The sequence below is a fragment of the Drosophila virilis genome, chromosome 3 (assembly GCF_030788295.1).
Source record: "Drosophila virilis strain 15010-1051.87 chromosome 3, Dvir_AGI_RSII-ME, whole genome shotgun sequence".
Classification (NCBI taxonomy): Eukaryota; Metazoa; Arthropoda; class Insecta; order Diptera; family Drosophilidae; genus Drosophila; species Drosophila virilis.
The window spans coordinates 6,617,132-6,633,473 of NC_091545.1; the positions used below are offsets into that span (position 1 = coordinate 6,617,132).

The 16,342-nt window shown below is 42.2% G+C and overlaps 4 protein-coding genes across 12 annotated transcripts; 2 read left to right on the forward strand and 2 right to left on the reverse strand.

The window, feature by feature from the left end:
• Positions 1 to 7: 7 nt before the first annotated feature.
• On the forward strand, positions 8 to 3,737 carry LOC6624450 (uncharacterized). Of its 4 annotated transcripts, none has more exons than XM_070208513.1 (4): positions 8 to 435; positions 487 to 775; positions 1,876 to 2,432; positions 2,487 to 3,737. In XM_070208513.1, the coding sequence occupies exons 2-4, from the start codon at positions 505 to 507 to the stop codon at positions 3,729 to 3,731; spliced, it is 2,073 nt and encodes a 690-aa protein (XP_070064614.1). In that variant the 5' UTR covers positions 8 to 435; positions 487 to 504; the 3' UTR covers positions 3,732 to 3,737. The 4 variants fall into 4 exon arrangements, with proteins under 4 accessions (XP_070064614.1, XP_002046598.1, XP_032290855.1 ...); XM_002046562.4 differs by having other exon boundaries at positions 9 to 435; positions 1,786 to 2,432; XM_032434964.2 differs by having other exon boundaries at positions 10 to 435; positions 1,786 to 2,432; positions 2,491 to 2,660.
• Positions 3,738 to 4,395: 658 nt separating this feature from the next.
• Positions 4,396 to 12,212, forward strand: LOC6624412 (uncharacterized). Of its 5 annotated transcripts, none has more exons than XM_015175633.3 (4): positions 4,396 to 4,484; positions 9,007 to 9,330; positions 9,518 to 10,167; positions 10,221 to 12,212. In XM_015175633.3, the coding sequence occupies exons 2-4, from the start codon at positions 9,057 to 9,059 to the stop codon at positions 11,460 to 11,462; spliced, it is 2,166 nt and encodes a 721-aa protein (XP_015031119.1). In that variant the 5' UTR covers positions 4,396 to 4,484; positions 9,007 to 9,056; the 3' UTR covers positions 11,463 to 12,212. The 5 variants fall into 5 exon arrangements, with proteins under 5 accessions (XP_015031119.1, XP_015031121.2, XP_015031117.1 ...); XM_015175635.3 differs by lacking the exon at positions 4,396 to 4,484 and adding an exon at positions 6,750 to 7,157; XM_015175631.3 differs by lacking the exon at positions 4,396 to 4,484 and adding an exon at positions 6,751 to 7,203.
• Positions 12,213 to 12,568: 356 nt separating this feature from the next.
• Positions 12,569 to 16,128, reverse strand: mkg-p (monkey king protein). Of its 2 annotated transcripts, XM_015175411.3 has the most exons (3): positions 16,012 to 16,128; positions 14,823 to 15,218; positions 12,571 to 14,757 (listed from the first exon to the last, which is right to left on the reverse strand). In XM_015175411.3, the coding sequence occupies exons 2-3, from the start codon at positions 15,214 to 15,216 to the stop codon at positions 12,971 to 12,973; spliced, it is 2,181 nt and encodes a 726-aa protein (XP_015030897.1). In that variant the 5' UTR covers positions 15,217 to 15,218; positions 16,012 to 16,128; the 3' UTR covers positions 12,571 to 12,970. The 2 variants fall into 2 exon arrangements, with proteins under 2 accessions (XP_002046600.1, XP_015030897.1); XM_002046564.4 differs by lacking the exon at positions 16,012 to 16,128 and having other exon boundaries at positions 12,569 to 14,757; positions 14,823 to 15,273.
• On the reverse strand, positions 15,280 to 16,014 carry Tpt (tRNA 2'-phosphotransferase). Its single transcript, XM_032435108.2, has one exon. It carries the CDS (start codon positions 15,983 to 15,985, stop codon positions 15,356 to 15,358), a length of 630 nt encoding a protein of 209 aa, XP_032290999.1. The 5' UTR covers positions 15,986 to 16,014; the 3' UTR covers positions 15,280 to 15,355.
• Positions 16,129 to 16,342: the final 214 nt, after the last annotated feature.

Below are 16,342 nucleotides of genomic sequence, written 5' to 3' on the forward strand. Positions count from 1 at the left end.
AGCTTTCAAAAATATGTAGCCCATAATTTAAATAGATAAAAATCAACACTTGTAGAACACTTACTTAAAAACATTATCTTTGAGCTAAAGTTGTTGTTCGCATTCAAATTAAATGCTGCCACATTTGTTTTCTGCAAATTACGCTTAATATTTCTATTAAAAGGTAGCAAATATCAATTGACTTTTCAATCAAGTTTTAGAGCTTTCTAAGAGCAACAAATGAAACATAATTTTCCATAAGTCAATTTTAATATTGCTGCAAGAATAAGTCACAAGTGTTGTAAAGTGCCAAGCGAACACAGCTTCATATAATGTAGTGCTGTAAATGGCCTGACGTGTGTAGCAGCAGTTAGTCCAGTGTTGTACGGCAACGTGCGAATGTAGCAGCAAATCAAGTTCGTTAAATTAGCCCAAGCAAATTTCTATGCCCGAAAGGTGAGCATTAATTTTTGTGTAAATCCTATTTCTAATATCTTGCTGCTAAAGTCTTGAAGATCTTTGAGCATGACTGAGAAACAGCCGCTGATCGAATGCATTGAGGAGAATGCAAAGGAACCCTCCCCGCTGCCAGTAACATGGAAGTCCGTACTCAACTGTATCTATCGCCGTATATCGCTGCGGCGCAATCAGTTTATCGTTGTAGTTCTGTATACCATATTCACCATGCTGATTGCCGGATTCTATATCGTAAGCTTTTATCTAAGGGGCGTTACTAAATCAACGCATGTGGATATTGTGCCAGTGTATCGGGAGTCGAATGTTTTGGGAATGGAAGGTTTGTTATCTAAGAAATATGACACCATAAGAGATATCGAAACTAAAAGAATCACAGTTGTAGAATAGAGTAGAGTTTTCTTGATGGGCATAAATTCACTTAATCCAATTGAAAATTCGTATTGCATTATGTGTAAGAAATTAATTGAGCAAAATTTAAGAGTCATATTTCACTTACGTGCATGCACTCCATCTCCGAACGGGTTTTTCCATGTGCTGTAATCTGCGGTAACCAAAAATTCACTACGTATTGCACAATAAAAAAAATTTAGAAAAAAAATAAGGCACTAGAAAAACACTTTTTTCGAACTTCATCTGGCCTGCATTCTCTCTCTCTTTCTCTCTCTTAATTCGATACTTTTTGAATTGTTTAGAAATTCAGCTCGAGCTCGAGCATGGAAGGAGAGAAGGAGAGTAAAGAATACAGGCCAATGGTAAGAATACACCAAACTTATAAACATTTTTCACTCTTTCACCAACACTACACTTAAAAAAAATGGAAGAAAAAATTCCGATACGCTTTTATTTGGCGATAAAGACAAATGCAGCTGCTGCTTTCCAACTAACTTTTAAAGTTTCGGCAATGGCGATCGTTCTTTCCTTATTCCATTTTCGAACTTTAATTTTCGATAATGTCCGGAATTCGATGGAGTGTAAATGTAGTCAGCTGATTGAATGAGATCTACAATACGATATTAAAAAAATAGCTCTTTCAACAGTTTTCGGGTTTTAAAGCGGATATATATAAGAAAAATATATAAGAAAAAAAAATATATATATATAAATTGATGTTATTTAATTTAAGTAATATAACGATATTTTTCTTAGAGAAACAGAGTAAGCAGAGTACGAGATCTTTACTTGGAGAGTGATTCGTATAAGCCGCAAACTTCTTTATTTAGTTAGCTCACATATACTGCTAATCGATTTATTTTGTTTGGTTCTTTCATTGGTTCTTTAACTTCTGCCCGATCCAACATGTTCTTGCCAACCATTAAATGCTGTGTTCAGCCCACGGACTGACTCCACGCCCACCAACAACGCAAATGCTTTTGTTAACCAACGAACCGATGATTGATCAGACAACCCTTTCGTCGCAAGGTTACCTCGTGTACAGCAATCACTGTCGGATTATGGATCTAGATCCGTACAAGCACGAGGTGATGCGCCATTTTAAACCTATAAATCACATGCCCTGCAAGTCGGTGCCGCCGCTGACCCAGGTGCGCTACGACGCCAACGCCCAGCGCTATGTGCTGAACATTGATGCCAGTGCGTTCCCCAGCTACCAGGTGGGCAACATGCTCAGCTGCTGCTACATGGACGTGCAGCGTGTCAATGAGGATGAGTTCAAGTTGACGCCATGCCACACATTTAGCAGCAGAGCTCAGCTGTCGAACACAACGGACAGCATCATTGTCTCCTGTAAAACGGATACGAAACAAATCTACATCAACGGACATCCAACCGTAGCGGAGCGCGTGGCCGTGCGAGAACGCCTGGAGCACTGGACGCACAAGGATCGGGGCCGGCGTGTGCCCAGCGTACTGATGATAGGCATCGATAGCATCTCGCGGGTGCATCTCATACGTGCGATGCCCAAGACCGCACAGTATTTGTACGACGAGGATTGGTTTGAACTGGCGGGCTATAACAAGGTGAGTTCCTTAAATATAATCTATACAATCCATGGCTAAATCTGTCTCCCCTAGATAGATGATAATACATTTCCCAACCTAATGGCCGTCTTGACAGGTCACAATTACACAAGTGCTTTGAAATATTGTAATCCCTACGAAAAGCATGGCTTGGATAGATGTCAATTTATATGGAAGCGGTTTATGCAGCACGGCTATGTGAGCGCCTACGGCGAGGATGCGGTTAAGATCAACACATTTAACTTCTTAAAAAAGGGTTTCCAGCAGCCGCCCGTGGATTACTACTTGCGTCCGTATTTGTCTGCCGCGGAGAAGCTACTCGGCGGCGACACAAAGCTGGGCCTGCCCCATTGCCTGGGCTTTGAGACAGCGGCGAAGCATGTGTACAACTATGCGCAGGAGTTTGCCAAACGTTATCGCAACGACAGTTTCTTTGGCTTCTTCTGGACGAACACGCACAGCCACAGCGAAATATCGCAGACCACTTTCATGGATGAGTATTTAAGAGAGTATCTGCAGCGTCTGGTGGCGCAGGGCACAATGGAGCACAGCGTTGTGGTGTTTTTCAGCGACCATGGCCTGCGCTTCGGACCGACGCGTGACACCTGGTCGGGTTACTTGGAGGAGCGGCTGCCTGTCCTATTTATCTGGCTGCCGCCATTTTTGCGACAGACGCATCCGGAGTTTGTGGAAGCCCTGCGCCAGAATCGCAATCGTCTGACCACGCCCTACGATCTGCACATGACACTTAAGCACATACTCGCACTTTCGGGTCGCTCCGGCAGTCTAGAGTCGCTGGGCGGCGCCAAGGATTGCCCGCACTGCCAGAGTCTGTTGTTGCCGGTGCCGCTTAATCGCAGTTGCGAAGATGTGGCCATTGAGGATCACTGGTGCACATGTTGGCAATATAAAGAGTTTCACCTGAGCAAATTAGTAATGCGGCTGGCGCATCATGCGGTGCAGCACATAAATAATTATGTAGCCACTTTTCGCAATGGCAGTCTGTCCCATCTGTGTGTGCCGCTAGAGCTGTTCGAAGTCAGAAAGGTTTATAAGGCCGAACTCGACCTCAAGCATATGGACATATATATGCTAAACATATTTACGTTGCCCAACAGGGCGCTGTATGAGGCAACGTTGCGCTACAACAGAAACCTGCCAAACGCGAAAAGCGTGCAGTTGTCCGGCTCCGTCAGTCGTATTAATTCGTACATTGCCGAGGGAAATTGTCTCGGCGAGGGGCCACTTAAAAAATATTGCCATTGCCGTCCCAAAGACAACAACAATAAAACGTATTAAACAAAAGCGGATCACAACTTCCATAAGAACTACAAAAGAATGAACATTGTTCAATACATTCAGCCCAAAACTCATTAAACACATTAATTATTTACATTTTCGCTTTGCGCCAATTTGTATGCTACATTCGGCAACAGCTGCACAGGGTGTTCACTGGGCGCCGGCTTTGACATTTGTTGTCATTTTGGGCAAGCACGTGCCAAAAATTCCACACACACACACACGACAAGTCTCTCGCTGTGTTTTTTTTTTTGGCAGTGAGAGCCGCTTCGCATACAAATGCTCAAAAGCATGCAACAGGTGCTGGGCGCTGATTGGTGGACGAGCGAGAGAGCAAGCGGCGTCAGCGCCGACTGCGCAGTCGCTTAAACCGAAAGCGACAAAGCAAATAAACATTGCATGCTTTCAGGCGGCGCTCACAAAATGCAGCCGTCTGTTACACTTTTCGCTCTCCGGCTCGGCGACGTGTGTGTGTGTGTGTGTGTTAATGAAAGCTCTCACACTCACATGCGAACGCCTCAGCCTCGCTGGCGCCAGCGTGCAAAATATTTGCTGTTATTATTATCTGTTTGCAGGCCATTGCAGCAGGACACGCGAGCGTCGTATAGCTCTCTGTCTATACATGTGTGCGTGTGCGTGTGCGTGTGTATTTTTGTGTTTTTGTATAGCATTTGCGACGTGCTGCCATATAATTAATATTAAACTGTTGCAATCAATAAATAGCTGCATAAGCGATTGCTAAATGAACTAAAAGTGAGTGCAACATTTAAAACAATACAACAATTTAAAGAGTACAACAATTGCGAAAAAAAATAAATAAAGTTCTGTACACTTTTGTGCATGCGTATGTGTGCGTGCGTGTTGGTGTGTATATCCGAGTACGCGCAGCTTGTTAGTATCTATTGTGTCACAGATATGTTTGCAATTTTTACGCTGACGCTGCAACTGTATGTTTGTTTTTTTTTTCAATAGGAACTCGACAACACTTTGTGCGCTGCCTCTGTATGCGAGTGTGTGTGTGTTTAGCTATTTTTACTACGTCAGAACGTCCTCGACATACCTATACATACATAGCTATATGTTGTACGTGTACTGCACATCGTAAGCCCCTTTATACAAAATTACAAGAGCCGAAGCCTGCAAGTGACTCATTTGACGCTAATTTCATACGTTTTTAAAGACAAACTAAAAGTTCAATTTGTAATTCGATATGGGGTGTTTATTCATAAATGTTACTTGCGCAAAGTTGGCTGGCTTTTGCACATGCTAAGCATTTATATTTGTTTGTACAGCTTGTTGCTAGTTTGCTTATAATTTTATTGTTTGATTTCCCAATAAATTTACACATTCAGCGTTAATTGAGACTCAATGTAAATTCTACACGCGCATAGGCCAAGCTTGAAGCTTATAATTCATGAGTCTGCCAAAGATTAAACATTACGATAATCAGTGTGAGTCATGCCTGAAACACTTCCAACTTATCAGGTCAACAGAAAAAATCTAAGCCAAGATACAATCGACATGTGATTAAAAAAATGTTTTTTTAGCATGCAATCGAACGAAAAGTGCAGCCCTTTCTTTTTGTTAGAACCAACCAGCAAAACCAACAAATTTTTATATACTTTGACCTATGTATAATCATAAAACGAAAAACAAAAACTCTTCTCAATAATTCATAAATATATAAAGCAGCCGAAGCTATCTAAGCTAACTGCAGCATTATATGTTTTGTTGTTTAACAACATTTGCATGAACATAAGCGTTAATTTATCTTTCGTGGGAATTGTCTGTAGAGAGAAATATAGTAGATGGCTGAGAGCTCGGCTCGAAGTTAATTTCAATTACATTTTAATATCTCTTTCGATGGCTAACAACAAACTATTGTGTCATAGTCGGAAATCGTGATGCTTCAAAACCAGCATTGAGCACTGTATAATCAATCATTGTTGCTTTTGGCCAAACTCATGGACGGAAAAAAAGAAAAGAAAAACAAAAAACTTAAAACCATTAAGAACACAAATGTTCAAGGTTGATGAGCTACGAAATACGCTGCGATTAATGATACTTTTTTAATAGGCCCTAAAAATAAAACTATTAAAATATGATATGAAAAAATTTGAAAAATGTTGTCTTCTATTATTAGAAATAGTTTCGAAATATAAAAGTTGAAAGAGTTCAGAAATTAGCTAAACAAATTTCACGCAAATAATTTTAAACAAGTTTATTTTCAATGCTAATTGACTTTTCAGTAATTACAGCGCACTTTTAACTAATTAGTTAAGCAATTAAAATAGTAGAAATACTCAGGTAAACAACAAAATTACAAAAATATTAAAACACAAATTCCAGACTGAGAAACTGATAACTTAATATCATAATTTCAAACATTTTCAGTTATTTATTTCTAGCAGAAATCTTCGATCAGAATAGTTCAAACAAAAAGGTTTGAAAGAAAAGTAATCGATCCGAAATGTTTGATACAAAATGTTCGATCCGAAATGTTCGAAGGTTTGATTTTATGTTTGATCCATAGTCCTGCCTTAAGTAAACCTAGTTATTCCATTCAAAATCCTAGCTATTAATTCAATTTCAAATTGCCCGTTCTACAGGAAATATCGCATGCAGTGCATACTTTCCCAAAGAAATTGCGGGCTAAATTTGATCTCAAGCCAAAAATTTGGCAGCTAGTCCTATGCCCTTAAATTACAGGGTATGCAAAACATCAAATGCACTAAGCTCATAATTACAATGATGTTTGATGACAATAAAACAATGCAAGTGCCCGTGATCAATGCATTTATATGCATATAGCCACTCGGCTAGACCGACTTACAGCCGAGGGTAAAAAACTAAAAGCAAAAAATTGAATGACAGTCGAATAGCCGAATAGCTTCGTGATTGGGTAAACTTGATGGCGAACGCTGGCGATTGCGAGGGGCCCAACGCGATTCGCTTTCGTCAGCAATTGCAGCTGTATCTTTTTTTCTCTCTGTATTTTTTTTTTAAGTGCTCACGGATCGCTCGTCGCGTTCGGTTCGCAGCGCGTTAATTTTCTGCTTTGCGCATATTTCAATTTATGTCAATTTCAATATATAAATCTCAAAATATGTTGCACGGGTTAATCAGTTTCGTTTTAACTGCACCATATCATCCACATCGAATGTATATATATAGCAGACCTCTGACTGATTCACGCCACTTTTAATTATTGTGCACAAATTGAAATTGTAAACAAGCTGTTAAAAAAATAAATAAATAAACTATCTCTGTTGCCCATTGACAAAATTTTGTCTCGATTCGTTCTTGACAGTGAATATATAAGGACAGTGCAGTGCCCGATCTAAACATAGATGCTCGGAAATGAGTTCAAAAATTGCAATCACATAATTATTTCTCGAAGCCAGAAAATGTCAGCCAAATGTCGCGGTAAATGTGATTTTTAACTAAAATCGAAACGGAACCCATTCTAAAAGTGAGTGTTGAGATCAGCATAAAAATTATTTCGACAAAATAGTCATAATCGATAAAAGTGAGCGATAAGCAAAAAAAACGATCCCATTCGCTAGATACTCTGTTTTCAGTAAAAATAAATACTTAAAAAAGATGGAATAGAGTTTTACGACTAGGAAATCTTTTCAGCGTAATACATTTAAATATATTTACATATGTTCACAAAATATGTTTGATCTTTTTTTTAGGCACAACATCTTGAATTTGTTGAGAATATTTTTATGAAAATCCCAACCCCCTTTTTTTAAACGGCAAACATCTTTTTTAATTCAATCTTTCTTTATGTTCAAAGATTATGATTGATCGGCGAGAGGCGTGGCAATATGCTAAAATCTTAGCTTAACCGGGCTTATAGAAATGTGCATACGAAATTTGACTAAGCCAGACGGACAGACGCCGGATAACTGCAACCCAATATACTCTATTCTGATTTGAGAGCGGGGTATTTAAAACGAATTGCATCCGCATTTTCAAGTCTCTAATTTTTGGGTTTAACACACATTTGAATCAACACATATTTCCATAAAATTATTATGCCCTATAAACTGATCAATAATTTAACAATATAAATATATATATACATATATAAATTACGCTGTGGTAAACGAACTAATAGGAAATTGCACAACTGTCCCGAATTCAACTAGAGCACGGGGTGTGTGTGCATGTGTCTGTGTGTATGCATGTGTGTTTCTGTGTGTATGCATGTGTATGTGTGTGTGTATGCATGTGTGTATGTGTGTATTTATGATTTATGGCATGCGTACAGGGTAGCTGCTAGTCGAGCACTCGTGACAAGTGTACCATTTGTATTATGCTTAACGTATGGCAAAACAACTTTTTAGTTTCTATATTTCTTATTAAACAAAATTTAAAGTTAATTACCATTTTGCATAATTCATGACTTGTTTGTTGATTCAGCACGTATTAAATTACTTTTTAATTTGCAGCACAATATTTAATATTTGCATCCTATTTATTGAAACACACGCAATGGGTTTTTGTGAGCTCTTTCGCATGTTGCGGTTAATTATCTATTTTTATACACTGTTCACAATTTAAAAACGAGTATATTGGTTTCTTGTACTACGAAATTTTATAAATTTGGCATATGTATAAACGCATTGCACGAGTAGTATAAATATACATGTAAATCTTTACTTACCGAAATCTGATTAGTCTTATTCACGAATATTCTCTTCGACTTTGCACAAAATGGCGCGCAATCGGTTTCAGCCGCGCTTTCTTCTTCTTTATCCCTGAACACATTGCGGTAAATTGGGCAAATGCGAGCTACAATAATTTAGTGCCTATGTAGTGCCATAAGCTAGCGAATCCTAGAAAGTGTTAATATCCTTCACTCACGGCCGATGCGGCATTTCCATCTGTGTGGGCCTTTATCGTTATGCCCATTATTCAGAATTAGAAACTATGTAGAAAACCGAAAAACTTCCAATTGAGCACGTCGTGTTGCATTGTGCAAGCCGCGATTAAATCGTGATTGAATTTATCGATAGCTCGCCTCAATTGCACGAAATCGATAGGCACCGATAGCGATATCCTGTTTTTAAACGATATTTAGGCGCTAACAAGAAGTGGACGCAACAAACTTATCTTTTTAGATGCTCAACATTTTAGCATGGGTTGAATGATTACAGCAGCGTATCTCCCAGTCGAGCAGAGCCGCTTAGATAACTTTTGCTGGTTTTTCTTGCATCACCTTAAACTGTTTATTGCTTCTTATCGTTTCGGAATCACATGGCAGACGAAACAAACAATAATGATGCCGCAAGCCAGCCACAACAAATAATTGCAATGGCTGACCAACGGCCGCTGCTCGAGTACATTGACGACGAGACAAAGGATGGCCACACAGATGCCCCGGAGCCGGCCTTGACGGGCATTGGCTACAAGCACGGCGCCACGCCCTCGCTGGCCTGGTATGGCCGTCAATTGGTGCTGCGCCGCAAGCTGATCCTAGGCCTGTTGCTGATATTCATATTCTCGTATTTCCTAATCGGACCGGCCGATGTGCTGGACCTGGAGGCCGTGCAGGTGCATCATCACTCCAATGTATTGGACATGGAAGGTAGGGGACAGCCCTAACTCTGATATTTGTTTAGAGAGATCCGTTTTATGCAATTTGTTATGCTGTGCATTTGCAGCTTTTGTGTTGTCTTTTGTGTTTATTGTTGTTTCGTATGCGTTTATTTTTTTTGTATTCCCCGCATGATCCACCTTAATTTTCCCCACGCACAACCAACCGTTGTGCTCAGCCGTCGATTTGAATCCAACGCAACCGCTTTTATTGACAACCATTGAGCACACAACTAATCCGATGCAAACATCGATAACCCCTATGCCACAAGGCTATCTCGTGTACAGCAATCACTGCCGGATCGTGGACCTAGATCCGTTCAAGCGCGAGGTGATGCGCCATTTCAAGCGCGTTTCCTACAAGCCCTGCCAGACACGCCCGCCACTCACCAGGGTACACTATGATGGCACTGCGCAGCGCTATATCCTAAGCATGGAATCCACAGCTCTGGCCAGCTACAAAAAGGGCAGCGCCCTGAGCTGCTGCTATATGGGTGTGGAGCGCGCGAGTGAGACGGATGTCAACTATACGTCTTGCCAGAAATTTAAAGGCTCAGCTCAGCTGTCCAACAGCACGGACAGCATCATAGTCAAGTGTAAAACGGACAAGGAGCGAGTCTACATCAACGGACATCCAACCGTACCGGAGCGCGTGGCCGTGCGAGAACGCCTGGAGCGCTGGGCGCACAAGGATCGGAGCCGGCGTGTGCCCAGCGTACTGATGATAGGCATCGATAGCATCTCGCGAGTGAATCTCATACGTGCGATGCCCAAGACAGCGCAGTATTTGTACGACGAGGATTGGTTTGAGCTGGCGGGCTATAACAAGGTTAGTCTCATCTATAGTATCCATTCAATCATAGCTAAAGCTGTGTCCCGCAGGTAGATGACAATACATTTCCCAACATAATGGCTTTAATGGTGGGCTACAATCTGACGAATGCCATGAAGCACTGTAATCCGTACAAGGTGAATGGCCTGGATAAATGCAATTTCATTTGGAAACTGTTCCAAGAACATGGCTATGTAACTGCCTACGGCGAGGATGCAATCAAGATCAACACATTTAACTACCTAAAAAAGGGTTTTCAGCAACCGCCCGTGGACTACTACTTGCGTCCGTATTTGTCTGCCGCGGAGAAACTACTCGGCGGCAATATAGTACTTGGTCTGCCGCACTGCGTGGGCTTTGAGACGGAGGCGGAGCATGTGTACAACTATGCGCAGGAGTTTGCCAAACGTTATCGCAACGACAGCTTCTTCGGCTTCTTCTGGACGAACACGCACAGCCACAGCGACATATCGCAGACCAGCTCCATGGATGACTACTTGCGGGGATATCTGCAGCGGCTGGTGGCGCAGGGCACAATGGAGCACAGCATTGTGGTGTTTTTCAGCGATCATGGTCTGCGCTTTGGACCGACGCGTGCCACCTGGTCGGGTCACTTGGAGGAGCGGCTGCCTTTTTTGTTTATCTGGCTGCCGCCATTTGTGCGACAGACGCATCCGGAGTTTGTCGAAGCGCTGCGCCAGAATCGCAATCGTCTGACCACGCCCTACGATCTGCACATGACACTTAAGCATATACTCACGCTTTCGGGTCGCTCCGGTAGCCTGAAGTCGCTGGGCGGCGCCAAGGATTGCCCGCAGTGCCAGAGTCTGTTGCTGCCAGTGCCGCTTAATCGCAGCTGTCAGGATGTGGCCATTGAGGATCACTGGTGCACATGCTGGGCGTATGATAGCGTCTACAAGAACTCCAAGACAGTGCGTCAGCTGGCCAAGCGTGTGGTGCACTATCTGAACGATTATATCAACAATTTCCGTAATGGCAGCCTAGCTCATCTGTGCGTCCCACTGTCGCTGCAAAGCGTGAGCGCCGCCTACAAGGCGCATCCGAATGACATCGATGCCGGCCATGTACAGATCTATTGGCTAATCTTCTATACCGCGCCCAATAAGGCGCTGTACGAGGCAACGGTGCGCTACAACAGCCAACTGCCCGAGGAGGACAACCTGCTGGTGACCGGCTCTGTGAGTCGCCTCAACACGTACAGCGGGGAGGCCGATTGCATGAACGATTTTGCCATCAAGAAGTATTGCTATTGTCGTCACAAGGGCGCTTGATTCGAATCGATAATATGGGACTCATATATTAGTTAGATTGCTTAGTCTTAAGCCCCCAAGTGCCGTTAATAGTAGTTGTTGTAGGGCTAAGCAAAAGTAGATGTTTAACTCTCCCTCTAAGTAGCCGCCGTGTGGGCGTTAACACCTCGACTCGGGAACATTTCCAGAGCAGCAACGTGATAATATTTATTTTTTTTTTTGTAAGATTAGCATTGAAAATGCAAAGAACAGACGCGTCTAGGGAATATAGCGACATCCTCTGTGTAAGTGTAGCCAACTTTCGTCCTAGATATAAGCAGGAAGAAGATTAGGAATCTCAATCTTTTGTTCTGAGAACCTTGAGAATGTCCTGTATAGGATCTCTTGACGTGACATAGCTTTACTAGCATATCGAGTAAGACTAGTGATAGTCTATAGATTACCTCTATGTCACCTGGAACCCAATATCTAGTTCGAATACCATGGATTCTCTGAGAATATTTCGTCTTGCCTTCATCTGTAAGGTTTTTGGGATTGGCTTCTTTCAAATATATTTCAATTCTCCTAGAGAAGCATCAGAAATATTCTATTATGTTTGTATCATAAACTAGAGCTTGTAAATTTGCTATGTAGATGCCAAGAAAAAAATGAGAAATAGAAAAGTAAATTCCCACTGTAAATAATATATATATACTCACTGCTCACTTCTAAAGTTCTTTATGTATATATAATCGATGCCCAATATACTTAGAAACCCAAACAAACAACGAATGCCAAGATTTCAATTAATATTGTATAATCAAGTATTATTTAAGTTTGCAAGTAAAAAATAAACAGCTACATTTTACATATAATTTTATGTAATTAAAAACTATTTGTGACAAGTTTTTTTCATAGTTAAAAATGTAGTAAAGCGATTTTTTTTTTATTTTAAAGGAAACGAAAACAAGTTAACCAAAATAAAATATATATTAATATAGGTATATAAGGATTTAGGCGTTTGTAAATAATTCAAAACTTAGTTGAGAATTGCAATTGATTTATTGTGAGCAATGTGGTTAAATAGTCAAAGATGTCACTAACCTAAAATTTGAACGGATATGTAGACATATATATATATTTATATATATATATATATATATATATGTATATATATATAGGGAAATATATACGATATGGAAATGTTTTTAGCTATATGTACATTTGCTGATTTTCTAAGGGGGGGCATAACTTGTAATTTGTCAAACGAGCCATTGCAATTCTCTCTTGTACCTTAGCTCACACATAGCTCCTGTGTATAAACTGATTTCACAATAATTTCATGTAGTTCGTGAGCTACTAAAAAAAAAAAATTATATATATCTTATGGGTCTTGTTTCTTTTCTGTTCTTTTTTGCAGTTCGTGTTTGGGTTTTTTTTTTTTTTTTTTTTTTTTTGTTATTTTTTGGTGTGATCGGTAAACAAGGACTTCTGTGCTTTTTTTTCGAGGAGGTAGGGAGGGGTAGTGGGGGAGGGGGCGGGAGTGGAACTCAATGCTGATACTGTTGTAGACTGATGACCTTCTCCTTGAATTTGTAATTGCACAACATATTCTTTAAGGATTTAAAGAACTTGGTTAGCGGACTGTGTCGCTGCAGGCCGAGAGCATCGCTTGGCATCGGTTGCAGTTCTAGGCGCAGCTCCTTATAGTCCGGCCCAACGATCAGCGAGAAGCGACCGCACAGATTGACAGCATAGTTGGCATTATTTGGGCGTGTCTTGATAAACTCAATGGTCTGCTGTAGTTGCTGGGCAAAGAATGATTGTCGTGTGGAGCGTTGGAAATTGCGAGCACTCCACGTATCCAGAGTTGTGTTGATCAGCCAGGTAAAGTGTTGTGGCAGTGCATTGCTATTGCTATTGGTTGTCAGGGGCTCCTCTGGTTCAATTAACTTCAAATTCAGTCCATAAATATTTGTTAGTATATCCTTAATAGCATCCACATAGCATTCCGCCCAATAGTAATATATTGTTTGCTTTACATTCCGATTTTTGCTCAGGAAATCAGCAGGCAAGCTCTTCAGGTCATTGTTGGTTGGTTTCAGTGTATGGACATGCATTAGCGGTGGCGCATTCTCCACCGAGCTGCTCGATGATAATCGTTCTTTTGGCTTGGCAGCTACTTCAGCTGCAAATTCTGCTGCCGCAACAACTGCACAATTGGCGGTTGGAGCAACTGCAGCATTTGCCGGTGCAGCAACTGTTTTTGTGCTTGTCGCAGCAACGGCAGGCTTTGCCGTTGCAGCAACTTGCGTTCTGTCCATGGCATCATCTGCGACGATCTGTGTTGTTGCCTCAGATCCATCTGGCTGTGCTCTCTGCATTGGCGTCTGCTCTGGTTTATTTAACATTTGCTTGCGCACCTTGGCCGGCTGCTCCTGGTCCAGGCGTTGGCCCTGCAACAGTTTCTCGGCCAGACCAAAAAGCAAATAGTCATACAATTTGGCAGGCGTTGAGACCAATCTTTTATCGCTGCACGCTTTAGTGGCCAGGGCCAGACACTCGCGCAGATAGCAGAGATTAGTTATGGATATGGACTGGCCCACATTATGCTGCAACTCGAATGGATCCTGAACGCAAACGCAGCGTTGATACTGAAACGGTTCCGGCTGCTCCCCCGTAGCTTTATGCATGGCCTTTAATTGTTCCTCATACTCGGGAAATTTGCCCGGCGTCGAAAAGGCCGTCTCCAAGTCCAATGCGCAGCCCAAATAGGGTGACAACAGTTTCTTCTCAAATTCCATTTGACTGTAAAGCTCAAAGAAACTGGAGATAAGATCCAGTGTGGTCAAGCTGGCCGGTATTGGACGCACTTGCTGAAAGCTATATGCATAATTAACGCCCATCACCTCCAGAACCGGGCAACGTGCCTGCAGCTGCTTGATCGATGGCAATTGTCTACGCTGCTGCATGCCAAATATGATAAGGGTGATCAGGCAGTAGCTGGTCATGCTGCCGCTGCCAATGATCTTCAGTTTCTTTGCCCACAATTTCAGGAACAGGAATAGCTCGCGCATGCGCACATCCCGGCCCAATAACTCGGCGACAAAACGCGAATTATAGGTGCTATTCGGACTGGACATATTAATGTCCAGACTGAGGCCGCTATAGACATGCTTGCAGCGTATGATGGGTACACGGGCGTGCCGTATGGCAAACACATCCTGGAAGCAATCGGTGCGCCGCAAAAAGTTGTAGATCTTGTTGAACAATTGACGGTGGGACATGCTATTTGAGCTGGTGTCGGTTTGCTCCAGAAACAGATCAATATCGCTATCTGCAGAAGAAGCAGCGCATAATTAAAGGTATTACCAACCGACAATAATTATGGGATTTACTAACCTTTCAAAGCCAAACCTGTTACAAGCGAGCCGAAGGGATAAACCTTTACCCTACCCTGCAACTGTTTCTGTAGGGTCTCTCGCACTTGAGCAAAGCAGGCCGATAGCTCATTACAGTTGCCGGAATAGAAAGCCAGCACGGCGCGCAAATGCTGGCCAGCCGGTGCCTGGGCAAGTGTCGCCTTTAGCACGCGACGTTCGCATTGAATTTGCTCGCTGGCAAATAGCTTTGTGATGGCATCCAAGCATTTGCGCAGCTTTTTCTGTGGCTTTATCGTGTGCTTAAGCAACTCGTGCGCCAGGCAATCCTGCAGCGTTTTGAAGGGCGCATCGCACACCTTGCAGTGCACCGATTCGTCCTGGGACGGCCTTGTGCGAGTTTCCAAGTCGCTCATTTCTGTAAAAACCAAATTTTAAAAGCAACTGATTAAAACACAAACTTAGTACATTTTATTTACAGGGCACATTTAAACTAAAGTCTAAGGCACAGCACATACGATATACACAACTATATCCAACCAAAATCGGTTTGCATCATGTCAAAGACTTGCCCGTGCGTCTATCAATGACGCGCTCGAAATACCGCGGACTTATACAGCCATCGATGCCGGCGCAGAGTATCACATTGTTGCTGGAGCGGAACAGCTGCAGCTGATCTTCGAGCACCTTAGCCACATTCAAATGGATGAGCACCTGGCAATCGCCGCGAAAGCCACTCACTATGGCATCACTCTGATCCGTAAGCACAGCAAAGTGCACATGATTCCGTTGCATACGACGTAGGCCTTCCGTCTTGATCTGCTCCCAGTTCTTATAGTAGGTGCCATGCACCACATGCATCTCGGCTAGCTCGGATATGCTGTTTATGCGCTCCAGGCATGCCTCAGACTGCACAGCTGCCAGGGAATGACCCTGATTGGCGCGTATCTCCTCGGCACCGGTTAGGGAATTGTAACGCATTCTATAACGCTGCTTCGCATCGGCAGCCACGATTTTCCGCAATTTTTCTATGCTGTAGTGTGCGCCAAAGCGCGGATGCTGTAAAATCTCCGCAACGCTCACATATCCATCTGGCTGTATAGTGAGTCCCGCCTTCTGTGCGCCATGACGCAGCAGCCAGGAGAGCTGTTTACTCAATTGGATATCGGAGTGCGCCTTAGCCATAGTTGCCAGTTGGATTTGTTACTCACGTGTCTAAATTTCGCTATTTTTGTGCGAGTTACCGAAAGAACGTGAAACCGTGTTGTTAAAAAACAGTTTACGATTGTCACGCATGTAAACTTATCGATTTACCTATCGATATCAGCGAAAGAGATGTCAGAGACACTGAGAGTCGCGTTATCGAATTTGCTGTGACGTCACAGCTTAACAGTTAATTTCGGGTAACTTGAACATAAAATGCTAAATTTGTGTATACAAATATATCAATTTCAATTAAATTTTACTCTGATTAACTAAAAATCAAATTAAATTAAATTACATTTTCATATTATATACAATTACGTATTGTGTGCGCTTTCT